At 39.8% G+C, this 24,762-nt stretch overlaps 7 protein-coding genes across 7 annotated transcripts; 3 read left to right on the forward strand and 4 right to left on the reverse strand.

The window, feature by feature from the left end:
- Window positions 1-3,743: 3,743 nt before the first annotated feature.
- Window positions 3,744-5,088, reverse strand: LOC144628581 (histone H1.2-like). Its single transcript, XM_078486735.1, has one exon. The coding sequence runs from the start codon at window positions 4,935-4,937 to the stop codon at window positions 4,362-4,364; it is 576 nt and encodes a 191-aa protein (XP_078342861.1). The 5' UTR covers window positions 4,938-5,088; the 3' UTR covers window positions 3,744-4,361.
- A 1,305-nt stretch (window positions 5,089-6,393) lies between these two features.
- On the reverse strand, window positions 6,394-7,514 carry LOC144629446 (histone H3). The gene has a single exon (XM_078487686.1). The coding sequence runs from the start codon at window positions 7,512-7,514 to the stop codon at window positions 7,104-7,106; it is 411 nt and encodes a 136-aa protein (XP_078343812.1). The 3' UTR covers window positions 6,394-7,103.
- A 321-nt stretch (window positions 7,515-7,835) lies between these two features.
- LOC144630149 (histone H4) lies at window positions 7,836-8,442 on the forward strand. The gene has a single exon (XM_078488466.1). It carries the CDS (start codon window positions 8,022-8,024, stop codon window positions 8,331-8,333), a length of 312 nt encoding a protein of 103 aa, XP_078344592.1. The 5' UTR covers window positions 7,836-8,021; the 3' UTR covers window positions 8,334-8,442.
- A 687-nt stretch (window positions 8,443-9,129) lies between these two features.
- LOC144629791 (histone H2A-like) lies at window positions 9,130-9,627 on the reverse strand. The gene has a single exon (XM_078488036.1). It carries the CDS (start codon window positions 9,625-9,627, stop codon window positions 9,247-9,249), a length of 381 nt encoding a protein of 126 aa, XP_078344162.1. The 3' UTR covers window positions 9,130-9,246.
- A 4,212-nt stretch (window positions 9,628-13,839) lies between these two features.
- Window positions 13,840-14,540, forward strand: LOC144629871 (histone H2B-like). Its single transcript, XM_078488149.1, has 2 exons — window positions 13,840-14,019; window positions 14,095-14,540. Exon 2 carries the CDS (start codon window positions 14,097-14,099, stop codon window positions 14,466-14,468), a length of 372 nt encoding a protein of 123 aa, XP_078344275.1. The 5' UTR covers window positions 13,840-14,019; window positions 14,095-14,096; the 3' UTR covers window positions 14,469-14,540.
- Window positions 14,541-17,410: 2,870 nt separating this feature from the next.
- Window positions 17,411-19,614, forward strand: LOC144652220 (uncharacterized). The gene has a single exon (XM_078512233.1). It carries the CDS (start codon window positions 17,874-17,876, stop codon window positions 19,143-19,145), a length of 1,272 nt encoding a protein of 423 aa, XP_078368359.1. The 5' UTR covers window positions 17,411-17,873; the 3' UTR covers window positions 19,146-19,614.
- An 8-nt stretch (window positions 19,615-19,622) lies between these two features.
- On the reverse strand, window positions 19,623-24,712 carry LOC144652229 (tRNA-uridine aminocarboxypropyltransferase 2-like). Its single transcript, XM_078512242.1, has 7 exons — window positions 24,603-24,712; window positions 24,245-24,335; window positions 23,640-23,799; window positions 22,913-23,040; window positions 22,046-22,174; window positions 21,372-21,472; window positions 19,623-20,756 (listed from the first exon to the last, which is right to left on the reverse strand). The coding sequence occupies exons 1-7, from the start codon at window positions 24,704-24,706 to the stop codon at window positions 20,657-20,659; spliced, it is 813 nt and encodes a 270-aa protein (XP_078368368.1). The 5' UTR covers window positions 24,707-24,712; the 3' UTR covers window positions 19,623-20,656.
- Between the last annotated feature and the right edge of the window lie 50 nt (window positions 24,713-24,762).

The following is a 24,762-nucleotide window of genomic DNA, read 5'->3' on the forward strand; positions in this document are numbered from 1 at the left end:
CAGATAATTGAACAGTCTGTCTAAGTAACAGTAATAAATGAATAAATTTTTTATTTATGGACTTTCGGCAAAAAAACCCGAAACGCAAAGTTCAACAGACAATAGAAAATAAATCCTCCTTCACTCTAGTTCTATTTCATGTTATCAACCTATGGAGTCCCAAGTAGTCTGCGTAGCTGGCGATTTCGTCGGAAAGCACGCGTGGGAGATTACTGCGAAGACTCGCCTTCTTTCACTTTGCCGATTGTTTCTAGCGACCTTGCCGCTCACTCGCTCCCCAACAAAACCGTCAGCTGCGGTAATAAGCGACAAACAGTAATAAAATTGACATCAATTTCCTTTCTGTTTATTTATTCGTTGTTCTGGGCTAAACAACCGCGCCTGTGACACTCGTATTCACACCCGTTTATTGGGAACATACCGCCATTTGCAGCCAAATGTAATTAGACCGTGAATTTTACGACCGTTGTTTTTTAATCAACATCCATTTTCCATGATTTTCAAATCGAACCCAGTCGAACTTAATCGAGCCTAATCGAACTTAATCGAACGTTCGATTTAGTTCGATTACTCAAAATTTTTTGTGAGAGTTCGATTCTGTTCGATTACCGAACTTAATCGAACCTAATCGCGTGATTACAGTTCGATTCAGTTCGAGTAAGTTCGATTAATCGAACGTTCGATTTGGTTCGATTAGTAACGTCGGGATGTACTTGCAACAGCAACGGGACTCGTCGGGGAGCTCGTTATATTGCTCGATGCGCTCCCTGGCCTGCTTTGACTGCCTTCACCCACGTTTAACTGCGAATGCAGTTCATTCATAAAAGGGCCAAACTGCTGTTGCTGCTGCTGCTGATGATCAAAAAAGTAACCGGATAAAATGGTGTTGAACTGAGAAAAAAGCCACCTCCATCCATGATCGAGTGTTCTAGCGAAGTTCCCGCGCTTTGTGATTGCGTGCGATCATGACCTTCAATGTCATTTCCCTGACAGGTTCTGTTATCACTGGAGACGGCTTCCTTTGTTATTAAAGACAAAATTTTGGAAAATCGGTTCGCCTTTTTTTTTAAGTGGAGGTCGCACTTAAAAATCTCGCGTGTTGATAGATTTTCACCGCAAAGTAAACAAATTCTTCCAAATTTTTTTTAGTGCGACCCGGCCCTAAGAAAAACAAACAAAAAGGAATTATGAATTTGACTTTGTGACCTTAGTGTCTTCAAAATATCATATCACGTTCTGGAAAGCGTATACAATTAACAAAGCAAAGCAAATTAATTTCCTGTTTCTCAGATAACGATAATCGCACTTCCCTTAATCCTTTTATTCTGTTTCTACACTATTCATAATACGCCCTTCCTATTCTTTACTGAATAAAGTTTAAAGAAACGAACAAAGCCGAAGATGAGATACCACATCAATATTTTTGTTTGCGTGGTAACTTCACTTAATATTCTCCTTTTGACACATCATTTGACATATCTGAAAACTGCTCTGACCTCAACAACCCTCGACCCTAACACCCACCAAAATGGCTTTCTTGTAACGCAAACAGAAATTTAACAACAGCTTTTCAGCCAGCCGCATACTTTAACAATACCCACCGCAAATATAATATCAAAACACAAACCTACCGTAAAGATAAATTCATTTTCCATGTAAAAAACTACCTATTTAAGCAACATACGTGAGATAAAATCTCCTTATCAGATTTGGCGGTATTACTAAAGATGATACTTCATGTAATATATTACATTATTCACATACCTTAGTAATCCAAACATTTACACCATGTCTCACACGTGTAAATAAGCACGTTTAAAACTCGACAAGAGAAAACGCGCAATACGAAGAACAGCATCCCGATGCATCTTATCAGCAAAATGTATCTATGTAAATATGTCTATTTCTTACCTTGTTTCCTTGCTACTTTATCACTTCGTTACCTTACGAGAGGTCTTACACAAAGCACTATCCTGAGCTACCAAGTCCCCTCGGATAATCTCGTGTTACGTCACGGTCACGTCGTTCACGACGTGACCGTGACGTAACACGAGACAAAAAGGGACGGGGATTCTCGTCGTCTTGCTTATTGGTATAAATTTCGGACTTTGGGTCTCGCTTAGGGTGTTCTGGGCAAAATGGCATATTTTTATTTAGCCGTCATGGTCTCGTTTATGGTTACACACGTAGATATACGAATATCAATTTATTTTCAGAATTTAATAATAATAATAATAAGTAATAATAATAAATAATATTTTAAGAGGAGGCCTCCAATCACCTAGGGGGTGGTTTTCAGGAGGGTCCTCTGAGAAAATAAATGTTAAACATTAAAATACATTAAAATCTAAAATACAATAAAAAGACAAAACCAATGTTGTATGCTAACTAAGATTAAAAACTAGGACAAGAATTAAAATACTACTAACTAAGGTTAAAAATGGGAAATAAAAAAGTATTAAAATCTAAAAGGAAGTACAAATGTCACAGATCTAATTTCAGTATCTTTTAGGGGTCTAAAACAGCTTCAGCCACGCCCAGATTGGTCTCTTTTAGGGGTTATTTTCAAAATTTCCGACGAGCATGCCCGTCCCTTTAATATGGGAGTCCCCTCCCGGGGGCGTTCAGCCCCGAAGTCGGTCCTTAGCTTGCGCACGAGAAATAATCCAAACTAGTTTTGAGACTCTCCACCTTTTCTTCTCCAGTTTTTTTCGTTCCGGGACTGGGTTTCGCGCGCACACGCTTATTCTTGGTTTTCACGTGACGTCATCAAAATTCTAAAATCTAGAATCTCAAGACCCCTGAGTTTTTATCCTTCACTGGCTATTTTAGACGCCCTTGATATATATCATTTTGAAGGGTTTTAGCTCGATAGCAATCGCCGTCTTTAAGATAGAGCATTTTGAAGTTCGGAGTTTCACGCCACACGAGATCCAAGATGGCCGCCAGAAGGCTGTCACGTTCTCTTTAAAAAGTGCCTTATTTTGTGATTTTTAACAATCTGAACAGTTGAGGTTTTGCTAGAAGTGTTTATGTGAATGTTTACTTGTTCATGAGGGTGATCTGACCGCTTTTTGTAGCAAAATTTAATGCCTGATGTTTTCATTGATTTCCGGAGGCCATGTTGGAGTCCAACCAGTTGGACTCCAGCATGGAGTTTCCATACTGTGCTCTCTAAATTTGCGTGAAACATTTTGACGGATAACTCGAGTACGGAACGACATACTGACCTGATACTTGTACAAAAAGTTTATTTAGTAGTTTTCTACAACCTGTGATAGTCTTGATTTTATTGACCCAATAGTTTTGGATTTATTTTTCGCGGCGTGACAGTGAAAACCACCTTAACGAAATCAATGGGGGACACCCTTTTAAAAACGAAGGGGGTGCTCGTCGTATCTTTTAAGGGGTAAAATCTGTGGATTTTAGACTTATTCAGACTTATTTGACCACAGGCTTCCCAAGCTCAAAATTCGTTTTTTGATGTGTTTTTGAGCCTTTCGGGCGGCCGACTCTACATACGTGGTGTATGCGACAGCTTGTGTATATAGAGAAATGTATGGGAAAATCACGGGTTCTCTAAAATCGTTGTCTCTTCCTTCTTTTTAGAAGGAGAGACAACGACTTCGAATAATTTCGCTAAATGGCGTCGGAATGGCTCCAAATTCGGCACAAGACACAAGTAAGCGACACATTTGAGGTAGGTAAACTTTATTTCAAAATTATATATTTATTTACCCGATTTTAGAGAACCCGTGATTTTCCCATACATTTCTCTATATACACAAGCTGTCGCATACACCACGTATGTAGAGTCGGCCGCCCGAAAGGCTCAAAAACACATCAAAAAGACGAATTTTGAGCTTGGGAACCCTGTGATTTGACCGTAATTCCTGCTAAACATTATCTTGGGTACCAGTGGATTATTCTCGCGCTTGGCGGATTAATGTGACCACTTAGCCACGCAAGAAAAGCCTCTGGCACTCAGGGACAAAACGTGAAACTGTATTCCCAAGACATCAACAATCTGTCATTTAGCCTGACCTTTGCTCACGCGAGTCACACAGACTTGTGTTTTTTATGGGCTCCTGGTTTTATCAAAATACAAGAAATCATTAGGAAGTAAACTCGTTCGTTAATTGAACGATTCAAATAAAACCTGTAATCCACGAGTATGTTGTGTGTAAGAAGGTTGAGAGAGAACGACGTAGCGATGTTATAGCTTTAGAAGACCTTAGTAAGCATGTGACAAGATCCAAAATATTGAAATATTTTGAGGAATGTGTACTCTGTTGATAATTGCTCTTTTATTTCATGTGGTGGCTCCTAAAGGAGCCGTTTTTGCTCGGTGAAGGATAGCCTCACTTCTTGGCTGCGGGCTTCTTGGCGGTCTTTTTCGCCGCGGGTTTCTTGGCCGCTTTCTTGGCGGGCTTCTTAGCGGCGGGCTTCTTCGCTGCTGGCTTTTTAGCTGCGGGCTTCTTTGCTGCTGGCTTCTTAGCTGCGGGTTTCTTTGCTGCCGGTTTTTTGGCCGCGGGTTTCTTTGCAGCCTTCTTTGCCGCTGGTTTCTTTGCTGCCTTCTTGGCGGCGGGCTTCTTTGGTTTGGCGGCGGGCTTCTTTGCAGCGGGCTTCTTCTTCGGTTTCTTCTCCTTCTTTTCCTCCTTGGGAACCTTGAAGGAGCCTGAAGCACCAACTCCCTTGGTGTGCACAAGTTTTCCGCTAGCGGCGGCTCTCTTCAAAGCCAGCTTCAAGTGCGTGCCGACCTCACCAACCTTGTAGTTGGCTTTGATGTATTTCTCGATGGCTTGGCGGGAAGAACCGTTACGCTCCTTCAATGCTATAACTGCAGCTTTGATCATATCAAAATAAGGTGGATGATCGGCTGGCTTTTTAGGCGCTGCCGGCTTCTTTTTCGCTGGAGACTTTGCTGCTTCGGACATGTTGCAATTTTAGAACGTCGAATCGACTTGCGATCACTTCGGAACTGAAGACTGAAATGCTCCTTCGAATGTTTGCGCCAGTAAAGTGCGCTTGGTGCGGACCACTGAGGAAACAGCGCTTGAAAATGGCGTCCCCAAATTCTGTGCTAGTTTGCCCAGCGATTTGCACAAATAAAATGTTATAACAATAAGATTGATTAAAACTTAGTTTGCTAATTTGTAGTTGTGATATTTTGTAAGTTGAAGATGTAAACAGTTTTGGGATAAAGATCGTAAAAGGACGAAATTTTAAGCTTAAAAGTTCATAAACCTGTAAAATTCTAAAGAACATTTCGACTTAAAAGCTAAATAACTCTAGTTTTGATTGTTATCCTTCAAGATATCGAAAATGCCTAGAAAGAACAAAACCTGAACCTTACGTTTCTTCGATAAAATTAGACCTTCTGCTAATCTTCAAAGGTTAAATGTCTTTAAAATTTGAACAACAAGGACAGACTCCTTCAGTACGCCATTCCGGTAGATCACTGTTTGATATTCCGACCAACTTACCTAGAAACGGATCACGCATGTGCGCTTTATGGTGTAAAAGAAATGTTTTTCGGAGATATGAGGGTATTCGAGTGTAACAAAGAGCTGAGGTTGATAATTTTACCATACATTTCATTTTGTCGGGCTTTATCGAATAAAACATTGATACACGATACAGATTGTAAACACTACCGCATCGCGCAAACTAAATTCTAAATTTATTTGTCAAAAGCGGCGCTCCTTCGCAGTTAGAATTACGTACGCACCATAAGCGTCCTAAACTCGTTAGGTGTGTGGTTCCAGAAGCAGAAGTATTCTCAATCAGTAAACTCAGTGAATTGATTGAATATGTGCAAAAGCGCGGCCAAACAACGGATTAAATTCCCCGGGGGGGGGGACTCGCATATGAAAGTGACGGGGATGCTCGTCGTCTCGCTTAGGGGTGTAAATTTCGGACTTCTGGTCTCGCTTAGGGTGTTCCGGGGAAAAACGCCCAAAACGCCAATATTTTTAGCCATAATGGTCTCGTTTAGGGTTACACACGAAGAAATATACAAATATAAACTCCATTCTTAGTTTTTTGGTATCTTTTAGGGGTCAAGAAAGGCTTGAGCCACACCCAGATTGGTCTCTTTTAGGGGTTCTTTTCAAAATTTCCGACGAGCATCCCCGTCCCTTTAATATGGGATCCCCCCCCCCCCCGGGTTAAATTCCAATGCCAATATAATCAAGGAATGATTCTTGGTTAATTCCATAACATGTATCAGAAGCTTCTGCATGTAGAGATATAAATTTTTCTTTTATGGTGGAAATTAGAAACAGAAAGAGTTAAAAGTTTTATTCAGGACAATAAATCAGAATAACTGTAAACTGCGACCACGTGCGGGACGCGCGCCATATTGCAACAAAACCGCGTATAAATTATCAAAACAACAAAACATCTCTAGAAGCTTTTATACTGATTCTTTTGGGAAGCATTGACAGAGGATTCCAGGTTTGATATTATTAAAAAAAAACATAACTATGAAGCAGTTCTGCGCCGCATGTCATCGATCGAACTGACTCGCTTGCCGCTCTCTAGAGTTCGTGTTGATCGCAAAACTGACTTTGGTAGACACATATGATAACACGCATAAATTACACGAATATAGCATTATTTTATTCGTTATATTTTTATCAATCGTGCCTACAACTTTGAATCATCAAGTAGATATAGTTTCATGCATGTAGTGTATATGGGTATATTTCGTTCAGGTTGTAGCTGTAGCGAACAACAATGTCTGGATACTCCATGCCTTCACTAAAACCTCGCAAATTTAAAATAGACTCCTGTATCGTTTAAAAGAAGCAAGGGGCATGTTTTTGAAGGTCGGAAACAAAGAAGTGTATTTGGAATTGAACTGAAGCTGTAAACTGCGTGATTTTCATATGTAGCGATCAGTAATTCGCTATCTTTGTGTCGCGCGCAAAATTTCGGGAAAGGGTGACCGTCACTACGGAACCTTATGAATCGAACTTGATTTTTTTCTGGATTATGTCATTGGGGTTGAAAATATCGTTAAAGTTCGATTGGTCATTGCTTTTATTAATGTGGTGGCTCCTAAAGGAGCCGTTTGTTTTGTGAGGGATGTGATCCACTTATGCTCGCTCTCCGCGGATTCGGCGGGCCAACTGAATGTCCTTGGGCATGATGGTGACGCGCTTGGCGTGGATGGCGCACAAGTTGGTGTCTTCAAACAGACCAACGAGGTAAGCCTCGCTAGCCTCTTGAAGAGCCATCACAGCGGAGCTCTGGAAACGCAGATCAGTCTTGAAATCTTGAGCGATTTCTCGCACAAGACGCTGGAAGGGCAGCTTGCGGATCAGCAGCTCGGTGGATTTCTGGTAACGACGGATCTCACGAAGAGCGACTGTACCAGGCCTGTAACGATGAGGTTTTTTGACTCCGCCAGTGGCAGGAGCGCTCTTACGAGCTGCCTTTGTGGCGAGCTGTTTTCGTGGAGCTTTGCCACCAGTTGATTTACGTGCAGTTTGCTTCGTACGCGCCATCTTCGTAAACGAGAAAGATAACCGATTATAGCAAAATCATTTTACAAATGGATTTATACCTGGCGGGCTTGTTCCTGATTGGTTAACAACGAAGTGATTTGATTGGCTTAGCAAGAAAAACCAGTAAATAATTTCACGGTTCTGTGGCTGTATTTCGATCCGAACAAGCTTTGAATATTTTTTCAGGCTTTTTTGCATTGCTCTGCTACGGAAAAATCATTTCAAAAAGATAGAAAGGTGAAAAAAATATTTCGTTTAAAAGTTTTTCTGAATGTTTCTCAAATTTAGGGAATATTGTTTTCTTTACAGAAAGTGCTCGCTCGTGTAACGTGAACATATTTTATGGTAATATTAAGAATATTAACTTGACCCTTGGCTCTGTTGTATGCAATCAACCAATAGGAACAGATGTTAATGTAGTGTTTTCTGAGAGGTCATTCTTCACCGTATAAAAACGAATAAACTGCTCAAGTTACTCATATCTCAGTTACACAAGTAGCAATCAACATGTCTGGTCGCGGAAAAGGAGGCAAAGGTCTAGGAAAAGGAGGCGCCAAGCGTCACCGAAAAATTCTTCGTGACAACATCCAAGGCATCACCAAGCCAGCCATCCGTCGTCTTGCTCGCCGTGGCGGTGTCAAGCGAATCTCTGGCCTGATCTACGAGGAGACTCGTGGTGTTCTCAAAGTTTTCCTTGAGAACGTGATCCGTGATGCTGTGACGTACACTGAGCACGCCAAGAGAAAGACTGTGACAGCCATGGATGTGGTGTACGCTCTGAAACGACAAGGCCGTACTCTGTACGGATTTGGCGGTTAGACTTCACTGCCAACACAAACAAACGGCTCCTTTAGGAGCCACCAAATCTCTCAAAAGTCTTGATCAATAAATGTTTCTTTATGAACTCAGATACATGTAGTAACGTCAGACAGAATAAATAGACTTTTTCAATAGTTCAAGTCCATGCTCTTTGCGCAATCGGAAATAAAATTGCTTCAAGGCTTACTTTCCCCAAAATGTGGGAGCTTTTCGATCATCTTTCCATCAAAGATCGGGTGAAGTTCTAGTGCTTTTGTATTCTTCCGAGGTTTTGAGCTGCCGCGATTTCGCGCGCGCTTTATCACAATACCTTCTCTTCGCATGCGGCTAGGGAAAATCGAGTCTTCGCATTTAACATTATAGCTATGCATAAGACAAAAGCACTCGTAAGAAATCCCACAGACTATGTGAGCTGAATTACGACCCATTTTCTTCTATAGGAAACGGGTAGTACGAGTGCGCAACTGTGAAAACAAAGGATGCGAAGTCGAATTTTGGCGCACTTTCGCTAATGGAAGCGCGCGCGTAATTATGCGTTTGCAAACAAAAGGACTGGTTGATTACTTTCTAAATTTGCATCTTTAAAACTACAATTTCATAAAGGAATAAGGCTACGCTTTTTGACTGCGTTTTATAACTGAAAATATACTTGGCTGCTTCAAATCCTTTTTAGTCTCGGCGCGTGCTAAAGAGTAGAGTTTTGGCCATTTCTTTCGCGGAAATCTTTTCGATTCACGCGGTTCAAATTTCGCGCGCGCGTTTTTTTGGCGGAATTTTATAACTGAAAATAAGTTAACTAATAATCACTCTAGTATTTTGCAAGGGTATGTAAAATATTTAAGAAAATTGCTGGTCATGACTTTTATAATATTTGGTGGCTCCTAAAGGAGCCGTTTTTATGGTTCAAAGCTCTTTAAGCTTTGGCTTTCTTCTCGGTCTTCTTGGGCAGAAGTACAGCCTGGATGTTAGGAAGAACACCTCCCTGTGCGATGGTGACGCCGGCGAGCAGTTTGTTCAACTCCTCGTCATTACGGACAGCCAGCTGAAGGTGACGGGGGATGATTCTTGTCTTCTTGTTGTCACGAGCGGCGTTGCCCGCCAACTCGAGGATCTCAGCGCTCAAATACTCGAGCACCGCAGCCAAGTACACTGGAGCACCGGCGCCAACACGCTCACCGTAGTTGCCTTTACGGAGAAGACGGTGGATACGACCAACTGGGAACTGAAGCCCTGCTCGGGATGAGCGGGTCTTGGACTTGGTTCCCTTTGCTTTTCCTTTACCGCGACCAGACATGATTGAAAACGACTCACGAAGACAAATTCTTAGAGATTGAAATACATTAAGTGTCATTGTCAGAGTAAACCAGGCAATGCCAAAAGATGGGGGTCAGCCGATTTCCCTCATATTTTCAGCATTTAAAACCTATCAGATAAGATTAAGATTGGTGGCATTTAAATGATTTTCTGCCTTTTCAATCTTGAGATTGACCACCCCCCTAGTTTTTGACACAGAAAGTGCCAAAAATCCTCATAAAAAAGGCCAAATTCTCAGTACAGGAAACAGATCTTCCTTTTGCATTTCGTGCACAAAACTTTTTCTCAAAGTAAATTAACTGGTTGTTGATGTTTTACATGCTTAGAAACAACTTTCCAGTTCAACTGTAATTTTTACCATATTTTCTAAACTAGGTAGGTAGCTTGTGTCTTGCCACAGAGTGAATTTGGGGGATTTTCAAATTCAATTTTTTCAAAAGTGCGATAGTTTATTTTTTATTAAAAGCCATTTTATAACAGTCCATACCCTTCTTATTCGAAAACAAGAATTTATTGATTGTCACAATAAATTCTTTCTCCACGAATTTAGTTCAAAAATGGCTCTGATCGCTCTTATGGCTATTTTCCCGCCAAAATTAAATCACACTAAAATATCACATAACGTCTATACAATTATATTTTGAAATGAAATAGTTGTATTTTAATTCATTGAAAGGAGTAGAAACTTCAGTAAATGTTTTAATAATTGATTTCGAATTAACTATGTTAATTAACCCTCGGACGTACAAGGGGGGGGGGGGAGGGTGGATGCCACCCCCCATGAGGTTTTTTCTAAATTTTGAAAAAACGATTTACTCTACAATGCTGAAACTTTCATTAGCTGTTCATTCATCCTTTGCGGAAATTTTGATATGTCAACGTGTGTCCGTGGTGTGTGACGTTGCCATGGCAACGTCATAAATACAAGCAGGTCTTGCCAAAAATCGTCATTTTTACCATTTTTCTTAATTTTTTTCCAGTTTTTTAAAACAGAAGTGCAAGATGTGTTTATTTTTACATTCCGTAAGCATTCTGGCTTGATTTTGCATCAATTTCCGTTATTTTCTGACTTTCTAAGAAAATGTTGAAATCCAAGATGGCGGATCCAAGATGGCGGCTCTAATGACGTCACAGCCAATTAAAATTATGTCATCTTATAGAGTACGCTGAGGGCTTTCTTCCAAGTTCAAAATAATTTCGCTACGCCTTAATATAACGAAAACTCCGTGGAAGGGTTCCATCCACCCCCCCCCCCCCCCCTTGTACGATGGTGGGGGTGTGAGTTGGCTTGTACGTCCGAGGGTTAAAGTAATAGATACCGCAGTCCGTGCATAAATTCATGGTGTATTTCCTGCGAAAACTAAGTCGTATTACGTAAGCATTGCTTCGATTTTCATAGTTTAGTTTGGTATGTCTTAAAAGCAAGATTATAAACGTAATATATAAGGCGGTCTTTGTAGTAATGATCCAAGGTACCAAAGAAAGAAACCACGAGTCGAGACGTTATTTCTCACGTTCGACACGGAATTTTGTCAGTTTCAATTCATACTATCACGTTTCATTCGGGACAAACACTCTTATATAAAGTATGAATTGTTCGTTAGCTTCACAAGAATCACCTTGAAGTCTTCTCGAATATAGTACAACTGTTCTACCGTTAGATGCTTGTAAACAAGATGTTACAGTTCGCTTACTACTCTACTACTCGAGGTCTTGTTGTGAGTGGCAAGCGAGGATGGCGATCTCGAAGTTCAGAAATCACTGAGGGAGCTTTCTTCATTCAGTTCAGGTCACTTTGACTTATCCGTAGATAGAGTGGCAGGTATGAGCATCTGTCCAGAACACTAAAAGAGAAGTAACAGGCGACTGCATGCGACTGGCGACCTTGAAAAAATACCTGTTGTTATCACTGCACAAAGATCAATGCAAACAGATTAATGACCCACGCCGTGTTTGCATGACCTTTGTAATGTATGCAACACTGTCACGCTGGTTGTAATTCGAGCTCCTCTCTTTTCAAGTTAGTCTTTAGTTCTTTTCATACCAAAACAGACACAAACACGCATACAAGACCCAAGTAGACGTACACAGGTAGAAGTTTAGCTGAGCAATTTTTATGCTAGAATCGTTAGTAATAGGAAGCATTTTTTCCTTATACCATTGCTTATACAATCTGGCTATAGAGCAACTGTTATCGTAACACTCTTGATGAAATTGTGTGCTAATTATTTAATGTACTCTCATTTGACCAATAAACGCACAAATCTCTGTTTTGGATATATGTTGTTGAGGACTGTATTCTCGTTTTTATCACTTAAGACGACTGTAATCCCAACACCCATCTAAATTTGCACAAAAGCACAACGTTCAGCAATATGGCCCATAAAGTTCATAAATCTGAGCTTTCATTTCCTATAATAAAATAACAATCATAGATCATGGGGCACCTGTGGAGATAATGATGATAATGTTGTTGTTGTTGTTGTTGTTGTTGATGATGATGATGATGATGATGATGATGATGGTGGGGGTGGCGGTGGTGATGATGATTGCATTTTGAAGACGAAAAGCCTCGATTATTCAGTAAAAAGTCATATTTTTCTTCAATTATTTGGAGCTATATTGTTTTCCCACGCCGTGACACGCTTCAATGATGCTGTCTCATCTCGGGTAGAAGGGTTGTGAACGTGAGAAATAACGTCTCGACTCGTGGTTTCTTTCTTTGGTACCTTGGATCATTACTACAAAGACCGCCTTATATATTACGTTTATAATCTCGCTTTTAAGACATACCAAACTAAACTATGAAAATCGAAGCAATACTTACGTGATACGACTTAGTTTTCGCAGGAAATACACCATGAATTTATGCACGGACTGCGGTATCTATTACTTTAACCCTCGGACGTACAAGCCAACTCACACCCCCACCATCGTACAAGGGGGGGGGGGGGGGGGGGGTGGATGGAACCCCTCCACGGAGTTTTCGTTATATTAAGGCGTAGCGAAATTATTTTGAACTTGGAAGAAAGCCCTCAGCGTACTCTATAAGATGACATAATTTTAATTGGCTGTGACGTCATTAGAGCCGCCATCTTGGATCCGCCATCTTGGATTTCAACATTTTCTTAGAAAGTCAGAAAATAACGGGAATTGATGCAAAATCAAGCCAGAATGCTTACGGAATGTAAAAATAAACACATCTTGCACTTCTGTTTTAAAAAACTGGAAAAAAAATTAAGAAAAATGGTAAAAATGACGATTTTTGGCAAGACCTGCTTGTATTTATGACGTTGCCATGGCAACGTCACACACCACGGACACACGTTGACATATCAAAATTTCCGCAAAGGATGAATGAACAGCTAATGAAAGTTTCAGCATTGTAGAGTAAATCGTTTTTTTTTCAAAATTTAGAAAAAACCTCATGGGGGGTGGCATCCACCCTCTCCCCCCCCCCCCCTTGTACGTCCGAGGGTTAATTAACATAGTTAATTCGAAATCGATTATTAACACATTTAATGAAGTTTCTACTCCTTTCAATGAATTAAAATACAACTATTTCATTTCAAAATATAATTGTATCGATGTTATGTGATATTTTAGTGTGATTTAATTTTGGCGGGAAAATAGCCATAAGAGCGATCAGAGCCATTTTTGAACTAAATTCGTGGAGAAAGAATTTATTGTGCCAATCAATAAATTCTTGTTTTCGAATAAGAAGGGTATGGACTGTTATAAAATGGCTTTTAATAAAAAATAAACTATCGCACTTTTGAAAAAATTGAATTTGAAAATCCCCCAAATTCACTCTGTGGCAAGACACAAGCTACCTACCTAGTTTAGAAAATATGGTAAAAATTACAGTTGAACTGGAAAGTTGTTTCTAAGCATGCAAAACATCAACAACCAGTTAATTTACTTTGAGAAAAAGTTTTGTGCGCGAAATGCAAAAGCAAGATCTGTTTCCTGTACTGAGAATTTGGCCTTTTTTATGAGGATTTTTGGCACTTTCTGTGCCAAAAACTAGGGGGGTGGTCAATCTCAAGATTGAAAAGGCAGAAAATCATTTAAATGCCACCAATCTTAATCTCATCTGATAGGTTTTAAATGCTGAAAATATGAGGGAAATCGGCTGACCCCCATCTTTTGGCATTGCCTGGTTTACTCTGACAATGACACTTAATGCGCCCCGAATTATATTTGCCGTTATTCAAGTAGAGAGGATCGAAATACGCCAATCAGAACTTTGCATTTGATAACATAAGACAAAGACCTCATGGGGTATAAACAAAGCGCATGCAAAATAATGACCTCGAAGGTCAGTTATGCTAGGATAACCAATCAGTAATCGAGGATTTCGATCCGTATGGTAATTGATCTTTTCTAAATTTTATTATAAATACAGGATGTACCGTCCGTCCTTCAAATCCATTCTGATCTACAGACATGGCACCCAAAGTTGCAGGAAAGAAAGGCGAGAAGAAAGCTGGTAAGGCAAAGCCCTCGGCTGAGGGAAAGAAGAAGAGAAGGGGAAAGAGAAAGGAAAGTTATGCTATCTACATCTACAAGGTGTTGAAACAAGTTCACCCTGACACTGGTATCTCCAGCAAAGCCATGGGCATCATGAACTCGTTCGTCAACGACATCTTCGAGCGCATCGCTACCGAAGCCTCCCGACTTGCCCACTACAACAAGAAATCGACCATCAGCTCCCGCGAGATCCAGACCGCCATCAGGCTGCTTCTGCCCGGTGAACTGGCCAAACACGCCGTCAGTGAAGGAACCAAGGCTGTGACCAAGTACACCAGCAGCAAGTAAACTCACTTTGTGGGTTTCCCGCCAAAACAAACGGCTCCTTTAGGAGCCACCAAATGTTACAAAAGTCTATGACCAACAGTATCTCCTTTGTCGTCAGATCTAAAGTGCATATGAAGTAATTTTTTTTGCTGCTTAGGCTTTTAGAAATAAAGAAGAATCTGTCTCCGTTTTGACACAGTTAGTCTAACTATGGTTTTAAAATATCTTAAGCCTGCGTAGCAGGCGTCGAAAGGGGAGGGAGGGGGAGTTAGGAAGAGAGAGGGAAATTACGCCTGCCACGCAGGCTAAAATATCTTTTGATATTCACGTTTTTGTTATGCAAATGTGCAAAGTGATTTAAGATACCGTTATTCTTACTACCGGTAATTTCTGCGCGTACATAATTTCGCGAACATTCAGGAGCTGAATTTCGCGAGAATTAATTTTCGCCATTGCAAGAAGAATTATAGCCTGCGTTGCTGTTCGTCTGCGACGCAGGCTAGAAGAATTAGAGCAAAAGAGCTCTCTCCTCCGCAGAGGACTCTCTCGTGTTCCGCACGGGCTAGGGAATGGGAGAGGTGAAAAGTAATGTATGTCTGTTCAAATTCCCCACTATGTGGGCCAGTTGCACGGTCAAATGCGCCACCAGTCGGGGCCGGGGCTGAAATGTCATTGTGAGTCGGTTTTCTCGTTAAATTGCGGCCCTATTTATCAGCCAATTTTAGTAGGAAAAGATAGATACATTGAAACTAGGTACTTTACTGTGGAATATTACATTAGCGTAACCAAAAACCCATAAGTTTCTGGCGTAGCCAAATACTAACTTGTGGAGGGGGACAGAGGGGCGGGAGCCCGGGAGAAAAGGGGCGGGAAGCGGGAGGAGAGAGGGCGGGAAGCGGGTTTCTTAAGGTGGCGGGAACTAGGAGAAAACGAGTAAAATTTCGTAACATTTTGAATTTCGCAATGGACATGAGCTGACATGTAACAAACAAGAGAGAACAGCTACGAAAAGGGGCAAGAGGCGGGAGTAAAAGGTACGGGAGGCGGGAGGTTCATCAGACCCCCCTAGACCTGCCCCCCCCCCCCCCCCCCCTAACTTCACGTGCTTGAGCTCGCTAGCGTTTTATAGTTTATGACACATTTTGTCAACGGTCAAATGCCCGACCATCCGGGCTTCTGTTCGATCAAATTCCCCACTATCTGGGCCTCAGTAGCGGTCAAATACCCGGGGGTTGCCGGGGGGGGGGGGGGCGATCTCGCTTAGAATTGACTGATACATAAGCGCGCGGAACCTGTTTTTTTCGCGTGTTTTTCGCCTTCATCCACTAAAGGAGCGTCAAAGACTACTGAAAATATACGAAGGTCTGGCTCAATGTAACTACAAGGAGCCCGCAATAATCGGAGGGAGGGTGTTAGTCGAGAGCAAGACAGAAAGATATTTTCAAGGGTAGATAGTTGCAGTTCCAAACATTTAATATTTTTATTGTTTTGACATATAATATGGTATTAATTTTCGCGTGTTTAAATTTCGCGCGTATTAATTTTCGCGAAAATTGGTAAGAATAAGTATAAGGTAACAAAATTAGGATAAATAAGAGTGATATTCGACAGTGACCTTCCTCAAAGATGCACTCATGATATAACCATGACAACACTCTTGGGTCCAGTCTCTTTCAACTCTCTTTCAAACTAACCTTGCTATTTTTTTTATTTTATTATTTTTATGTTTTCGAAACACGGTATTCATTCGCACAAATCAGCAAACCTCGAAACAGCAAGTATTATAACAAAGCTAAAGAAAATTTAATAGTACGAAGGCCTTAGTTCACCAAATTTATCAAGTTTTTATGAAGTTTATTTTTCTATCGAGTTGAGTCTTGCAAAAATTGTAAAGAGACACACAACCAGTTGTTGCCAAGTTTTTGTGGTAAACTAGAAATGGCCCTGATGTCTGCCACTTATTTTAGCTGAGACATTTTGCTAAAGGATTGAATTAAGAAAAAATTGAAAAATTTGATCTTCGTTTTAAGATTTAATTTTTGAGAAATTCTTATCTAGCCCCGCCTCTACCTATGCGTTCTACCTCAAACAAAATGAACCTTTGAAAGTTAGCCTGGTCAGTTATTATACAGCAGAAATAAACCAACAAAACTGTTCGCATTTGTTTTGTGATGGTCGATTTTAAGGTTTGAGAATTTTACCTTAATTTATTTACAATAATTTTTTTTGGTTTGATTTCTATCAACATTTAAAAATCTGGTATTTTCAACATTTGTGTGACGTTATTTCCATTCATGTGATATCTTTATCTGTTTTATAAAATATTGAAATATTATTGGCAATGTGAAAGGGTATATATCTAGGAGAAACAAATTATTCCCAATGCAAGAAAAGTACTGATATTTAATCGATTGACGTGGATCTGCACTTAGCTGGGTTCAGAAACAAATTGAAATATTCTTTTCCAGCTATTTCATTAAAATTTAAAACAAAATATTTCTGACAAATTTTGTGAATTACAATAAACCTTTTAAAAATAAAAAAAAAATAAAAACAGGTGCATTAAAAGGATTTGTCTGAAATGGAAAATTGAAAAAAAAAATATTTGAAATCCCTTAACCGAGGAGAAAATACATAATAATTTTTCCTAGTTGCTTTCTTCTTTTCTTCTTGAGCTAACAAATAGTCATTTAAAATTTGAACCTTGGCAGCTCGTTTGTAATAATTCTAAAGACTTGTGAAATTTATCACTAGTTATGACTAAGGCTAGGGAAAAAGAATACATACAATCAGAAGTTTTTCACGAATCATTTAAAAATTTAATTCGAATTACCTTCTTCAAGATTGGTGAAAACCCTAAAAGAAAAACAATCTTTACAAGTATTAAAAATGTATCGCAAACGTAATTTTATAGAATTGGAAAATATTTCTTTCTGAGCAATTTTTGCAGGAACGAAATCTTTTCCTTATTTCAATAACATGCGATTTATTTCTCAGCAAGAAACATTTAAAGTGGTCCTAATAAAATCGCACCGCACTCAAATACCGCATCTACCGACATGTTATAAAAAATTAATTCCGAAAAATTCGTTTCAGTATTGATCAACAAACTTCATAAATTTTCAATGTTGAATTTATCTTGAAATCTATATGCCAGCCAAACAGATTCTGTTCTGCGTTAATGTTGTTGTTTTTTTCTCTCTTTTGCGAGACCCAAAGCAATAATAGACGAGAATTTCTCCAATTGCTTTACGCGCAAGTAAAATATAATATTCATTTGCAACACAATGACATTTCCCGAGGTTCTGTGTAGGCTGAGAGGCAGGTGCTTTTTTGGAACCATACTGGTCTGCTCTTCAACATGACAACATATTTAACAATCGTACCTCGTTAGAATAAACTTGGCAAAGGACGACGTTTTCGCGTATGAAGAAAGCGGTATATTCAGTGATAGCATTCTTGAAAAAGAAAAAGGAAGATTTTGCGCTTCTACGGGATTCAACGCCTGCAAATTCTGAAGCACCCCTTGATCAAGCCGAACCAAAAGATGAAGATGAATTTGCAGTTATTAGGTTGTGCACACGATGTGTTTTGGTTTACGAAAACAAAACATGGAGCGAATGTGTGCTACAACGTTTATTACAACAGCGTCGCGCAGCCATCGTGCCGAATACGACGAAGATTAAACCCACAGTGGAAAATACCATAAATACTCGATCTTCGGATCATTCTCACGGAAATCTTTGGCAAGGATTTCTCAATGGAAACCGCGATCAAACTTCAGCGTGGCTGACCTTGGTTTGGGAGCATGTTATGCAAAGAGGAGCGAACGCGTCGTTCGAGCAAAACTTTGGACCGCACTACCCCTCCTTTGTATGGCTGCGAAACTGTGAAGAAACGAACGCGGTTCGAAATATCTACGAGGATGAAGATTACATACTGATAAATCTACGATTAGATGTATTCTCATTTGCAAATTCCCAGCTTCCGGGTCCTGATATTGCTGCGGAATCAAATATGGAAATATGGGCTCTTGCGAAGAAATTCCCTAAGCTGGAAATTACCTTAGAGATTGATGAAGAGCTGGTTATTGGCTACCTCGATGATATTTTTGACGTTGCATTTTTTAATATTCCTTTTTTCTCCAAGGAAAGACAGGCAAAAATGGACGCAATTTTTCGAGCCATTGACGAGCTCCTAGACATCAGCGCCCACGTTATCAAGGCCAGCGGTCAATCCCCTGACAGTGCGATTACGGTAAAGGAAGTCATCATCGAGACAGCGACTGTGGTGACGTCAACAGCAGCGGAAAGCACGGCAACGGTTGGCATAGAAACGGCGGCGATGGCGTTAGGCCAAGCTGCAGCCGGCATAGCGATATCTGTATTGGTTGACATCGCTCTTACCGCAGGCAGTGTCACGCGATCCAAGTTACAGCGTGACAAAGGCTTGATCACAAATTCGCAGTTTAAATCCACCGTCAGGCGAAAGTTGTGTGACTCGGGGTGCCAGTTTATCGGAGGCACCACGGGGACCATTGTGGGGCAGGTGCTCATACCGGTTCCTGTAGTAGGGGCCATGGTTGGGGGCTTCTTTGGGAGTTTAATCGGGGTTGGGGTCAGCAAGGGAATTATAAAAACTTCAGAACTAATTGCTAAGGCACAAAATGCAAGAGCTAAAGCGATCACTGACAAATAGATCTTTTAAGCTGTTTTTACTGCGAAGCTATTGAACCGGGCATAAGTGTATCGTAAAATTGACAAGCACCTCTTAAGTGTGTTTAATAGATCCAAAACTGGCTAGCTGGTTAAAGAAAATTTTGTGTAATCGAACATAACTCCCAGCCTTCGTCTTGGATAATGACTCTATTGTTGTGTCCGCGTGGACAGAATATTGCAAACGCTGTTTTTAAGTCGCGAAATTAAGTGGAGTTTTCTTTGACGAGTAGACTGCGAGTTGTCTCCTTTTTTCCAAAAGGTTTTCTTTTAATAATTTATAGATTCAGTACGCTCTCGTGTAGAATATGCGCTGAGGAAAAGAGAGTGAATGCTCGCGAAGTCTGCGATAAATTTTGTCAAAAATGTTGGGGGCAAAACGAAAGGGAGGGTCGAGAAAATAAGCTTTTGTGCTACTAAGATGTAATAAACAGTAATAAAAAAACATAACATGCTCCGATATTGTTTAGTTTTATTCGTAGCAAGAAATATTCGACACCAATTTAACATCTCACATCTACTATACGTGGTTGCAAAATCCTGTAACGTACGTTCCGCAAATAACTGAAGGAAAACAAGTAACGAGGAAGTTTGGTCGTGAAGCAGTCCTCACAAGGTCTCACATGAATGACTCGCTACCCTTCGATAAAACAGTTTAGAACAAACAACAGAAAAAGGCCTACTCTGGGACCCAAAGTCGCTGTAACTTTGGGCGACTTTAGGCGATTTTAGCTTATTTTGTCCAAAATTACGGGCGATTTTGGGCGATTTAAGGCGATTTTGGGCGACTTTAGGCGACTTCGGGCGATTTTGAGCGACTTTAGGCAATTTTAGGTGACATTTTAGGCAATTTTAGGTGACCGACCTAAGTACAGTTGTGATATACATGTACATGAGAATCATCATGGTACACCATAAAGCATTGTTACAAAAAATATCTATACTATTTGAAGCGACTTAGAGCGACTTTGGGCGACTTAAGGCGATTTGGGGGGACTTTAGGCGATTTTGGGCGACTTTGGGCGATTTTGGGCGACTTTGGGCGATTTTGGGTCCCAGAGTAGGCCTAGAAAAATGCCCTTAGCTCCAAAAACAATAGCAACTGCTACATTAGAGGACCAGCATAATTAGAAGCTTAAGAGAGTTGTCACACTAAAAAGTTTATTGAGCAGTACAATGAATTCACACGTATGTTTTAGCACATTTCCTAACTATTTTTTTACAAAACAACATGTACAAATTCTGAATTTTATGTAGAATGGCGAAATTTTCGTGTTTCCATTTGAACATTTCTTTTTACAGATAGCGAGAACTTCTACAAGTCGCCCAAAGACAAAAGTAAGTCGCCTGTGGCACCCGGGCTCTGCTAGAGCACAGCTCTGTAATCCGAAAACGAAAAACAATCGAAATTTATCCACAGACCATCCTGGTATATTTTGTTGTTCCATAAATAAATATTCACATCGATTAAAAATTTGGAGTTAAAACACTACGTCACGAATTTTCAAGTATGCAATTAGCTTCGTGCTTGTCTGTTATCGTTTCGATTACTCCGTTCATTTTACTTTTTCGGCTTCTTTCTGCTTCTCTTTGCCTGGAAAAGGAATTTCAAAGATTCATGAATTATTAAATAGAAAAAGAGGTTTCCACAGTTGCACGACAAGTTTTAAAAACTGAAGCATTTCCAAAGAAAGGGATTCGAACCACCGTGAACTTATGAAAACTTTTCACATTCATTGCCACAGAGTTGAAGTATAAAAGCCATAAACTACGCACTGTTACAACTTAATGATTTTTCAAAATCTGCGTTTCAGCTGGAGACTTTATCCTAAGTTTCAGAGCTAACTAAGTCATGGCTCAAATAAGTTGGAAAATTTGCCTAAGTAGTCGTTTTTCAAGTTTGTCTTTTGCAATCCGCGTTACCTCAACTCTCAAAACTTCATCACCATTGCTCGTTTGTGCCTTAATTTAGCTGTTCCGCGTTTTTCTTTCTTATTAAAATATTATTTTGATGTTCCTCTTCGAAAAAAAAAAATTCCCTCCCCCAATACGTTTTAAAAGAAACTTGCATTGTTGTTGAATACTTGTAATTTAACTTTGTATCTGTATGTATCTGGATATATAAAGCACAATTCCATCGCTCTACCAAATATTCCAAAGATTAAACTTTGTATTGATCACAAGATTGTCAAGAAGTGATTCAACTTACGCTCTTAACATGATTTCATCTTCATGGTCCTTATTGAAGTGTTCCACAGCACCATGTTTCAATTGAATTTGGCACAAGGCCCTGAGAGGCCGAATTAACACCTGATGAATTAAACAAAATGGGATTACAATGAAACCAAGCCTTTGACCCGTTGACTGTGTAACTTTTTGTGTACACCATCTCAAACACACTTAATTTTGCCGGGAAAAAATATTTTGAGCTACATTACAACAAGGAGCCCAAAAGTGTGACCACTTTACATGTTTTTTCATTTCACATTCTTACCACTTATGTCCAGGATTGAACGCAAGTATTGTTTAATAAGTACTTCATGTTTGACTGTGTTATTTGACATTTCCATATTACTTCTTATTTGACAAAATTTGGTGTGTTTTGGTGAACTTTTATAAATGAGGACACTTTGTGATGCCTGTCATGAGGAACGTGCATGTCATTAGCGTTCAATCCTGGACATAGCTGGATGCTAGTCCATGGCAGGGTTACCCCAGCAGTAAAGTTGCCAGTGCCTATTTATACAGCTGGGTGGAGAGAGGCACTGTGAGAGTAAAGTGTCTTGCCCAAGAATACAACACAGTGACCCCGGCCAGGGCTCGCACCCAGACCAGTAGTATTTGCTGTTCTGTACAACAGTTTATTTAAAACATCCCACTCACCTCTGCAATTTCCTCATTATCCTCAAGAGCTGATAAAGCTAAAGCAATGGCTTCAATGGTACACAAACTTTTACTATTGGGCTGAGTTCTGATCACATATTCACTAATGTGGTCATGTTCTAACTGAACCTAGAAATAATTATATCAAATGTTTAAATCAAATAGTACACATGTATGTAGAATTTGTACTTCAAAGAACGTGCTACAGCATTCACATGTATGAATACACTGTATATTTACTGTTTGTGTCATAAAAAAATGTGGACATGAACAGTAAATCAACATGAACCGGGCACATAATAAACACTCACATTCAAGGTTGTGAACAAGTAAATACAACCCGTATGTAACACAAGAGAAGATGAGAAATACTGCTAAATTCTCAGGCCTTCAATTCAATGATGTTGGTTTCTGTAATTAAATTCATGTACCATATTTTATTGAGCAGGCACCTAAGAGGCCTTTTTTTATTTATTTATTTTGCCAAAGAAATTGCAAACAATGATAAGTGTATATGGCAAAAGGATATCATGTGAGGTGTTTACATTGTAACTTCTCTGTCATGTGCAGTGGTTCTCATCCCTTATCATGATCACCATTTTCATCACCTCACCACCACCCTTCTTCTTGCCTTGACAAACCCTCAGCTCTTGATGGTGAATTCCACATAACTTACTAACTGTGGCTTATCATACACAATAATGACCGAGGTAATAAAGCCTGTACATATAGAATTTTTCAGTGCGTACATGCAAGTACTGAGAGGAGAGTCAGTTACATTGCCATGGTGTAGGAAAAACTGTCCAACTACTATGACCAAATCAAAGTGTGGGAAATATTACATCATGGTTCTCTGTTAAAACTCACCTGCCTGGCCTGGCATAAGAATGGGTTGTTATTAAAAATATCTCTTGCTTGTCTCCACGTTCCATCAAGGGCAATGATATCATAATGTTCTCCAGGGGGAGGTGGTCCCAGTGTTTTGATATTTACAGCTGTGCAAGATACAGTGCATAGGGAAAACAGACAATAAAATTAATAATTATTATTAAAAAAAGCATGCGGGTTATACACAAGACAAATAAAATTTTGATATTTGCATCAAGGCTGGTCATTGGCAGCTCAGTATGCAGTGTGCCACAATCCTGTAGAAATCAATACCACAAGCTGACGCATGTATGGCCTAAAGGGTGGATGTGAGCAGGATTAAAAAAGCTATTTGGCCTGTTCACAACAGCAATTCATTTAGCATGCATAATTTAGATCCTTCACTCAGCCATTTTCTAAACTTTTCCACAAATCCATGCTCAACAAAGAATGTATGATAACAAACTTATTGTCTGAGTTAGGTTGGGCCAGGCATGATAATATTTGGCTCTTAGTCATTTTACATCCATGGACCACACCGTGCTTGATCCATCAGCCATAACCAACATGTACCGGTAGCTTGAGCCAAGAAAACTGAATTTTACTGTGTCAGGTCTTCCTATTCAGTCAATAAGGCCAAACTCTAGCACCAGCAATATCTATTTATCAGTCTTCACCTTGGCACTGGTTTGAATAATTCTGTCTTAATTTTTTCTGAGTTACAAACCTGTTGGCCCAGGATATAAAAGAAGCGTCGTAGGCTTGTTGAGGAGTTTGTGAAGATCTGGCCAGTTATTTTCATAGAATCTTCTTCCACGCCGAATGACAAGTTTCTCTGGAGGTAAGCATGCCTCCAGTAACGGGACAGTTGTCAAAAGCCGAGACTCCTGAGAAAAGAGAAAATACAACTTCTTTTTCTCTTCTCTACATCATCCACTCAGTTTTAAACTTAAAACATCAATTCCCATTACTAATATCTTTACCATTTTGTTAAAGGTTTTTTTTTATAAGAAATGAATTATACATCAAGTCAGTCTATCCTTATTATTCTTTTGTACCTGCCATTGTTTATTTGAGGAACAATAGTATGGGTAAAATTTGTGATGTGTGTGCTACATAAGTGTTGTGGGTCAATTTTACCTATCGGAACAATCAAGTATTTTCCTTTGTTTTATATTCATTGTCATATATTAAAAAACACCAGAACAAAGAAAAATAGCAAATAGTAGCAAGGGTAAAATTGAACCACAACATGAGCAGGAAGTGCACTTCTACATGAGAAGTAAACACAGATTTCTTTTGAACAAAAATCGAGCATTAACTATAACAAACCTCACGAGGATGTTGCAATACGTGAATTGTTGTTGAGATTTGAAGAAACTTGCTTGGGAAATGAGCGCACAGACACACTGAAAGTGGTCTCCTGAAAAACAAATTAGGTACTTGCATTGAAACCTTAAAAGTTTTCGATCATCGGATTATGAAGACATGAAAAAGGAACCTGAAATACAAGCTTACGTGCACTGCATCCCCGTTTAACGGATAAGCGTTCACGTTCATATACATGTATGGATCCGAAATGATGGGGGAGTTGTGTGAACTTGTGTCACGTGAAGGTTTGAAGTTGGAATTTCTTATGTTCTTGATCAGCAAATAGAACAGAAAGTATACTTGATGAAATTAAACTTACTTGCATCTCGCACACATGTCTCTTTTGTCTGGAGGGCTCAACGGAACATCAGCTAAATTGCGGAAAAAATCGAAACCATCTTCGCTGTCTTCACGGTCCGCCATCTTGAATGTAGTCTAATGGGAGTAACCGCTGAACAATGTGAATCCGCGGTTTTTTT

Source organism: Oculina patagonica, chromosome 1 (assembly GCF_052425735.1).
Source record: "Oculina patagonica isolate OP01 chromosome 1, crgOcupat, whole genome shotgun sequence".
NCBI lineage: Eukaryota > Metazoa > Cnidaria > Anthozoa > Scleractinia > Oculinidae > Oculina > Oculina patagonica.

Bases quoted from the DNA above. Each gene is read 5' to 3' on its own strand.
- LOC144629446 (XM_078487686.1), bottom strand. From the start codon at position 7,514: ATGGCGCGTACGAAGCAAACTGCACGTAAATCAACTGGTGGCAAAGCT.
- LOC144652229 (XM_078512242.1), bottom strand. From the start codon at position 24,706: ATGGCGGACCGTGAAGACAGCGAAGATGGTTTCGATTTTTTCCGCAAT. The intron at 23,041-23,639 runs GTTTGTAACTCA...TATCTTGCACAG, and splicing joins TTTATATCCTGGGCCAACAG to CTGTAAATATCAAAACACTG. The intron at 21,473-22,045 runs GTGAGTGGGATG...TTAATTCATCAG, and splicing joins ATAATGAGGAAATTGCAGAG to GTGTTAATTCGGCCTCTCAG.
- LOC144629791 (XM_078488036.1), bottom strand. From the start codon at position 9,627: ATGTCTGGTCGCGGTAAAGGAAAAGCAAAGGGAACCAAGTCCAAGACC.
- LOC144630149 (XM_078488466.1), top strand. From the start codon at position 8,022: ATGTCTGGTCGCGGAAAAGGAGGCAAAGGTCTAGGAAAAGGAGGCGCC.
- LOC144629871 (XM_078488149.1), top strand. From the start codon at position 14,097: ATGGCACCCAAAGTTGCAGGAAAGAAAGGCGAGAAGAAAGCTGGTAAG.
- LOC144652220 (XM_078512233.1), top strand. From the start codon at position 17,874: ATGAAGAAAGCGGTATATTCAGTGATAGCATTCTTGAAAAAGAAAAAG.
- LOC144628581 (XM_078486735.1), bottom strand. From the start codon at position 4,937: ATGTCCGAAGCAGCAAAGTCTCCAGCGAAAAAGAAGCCGGCAGCGCCT.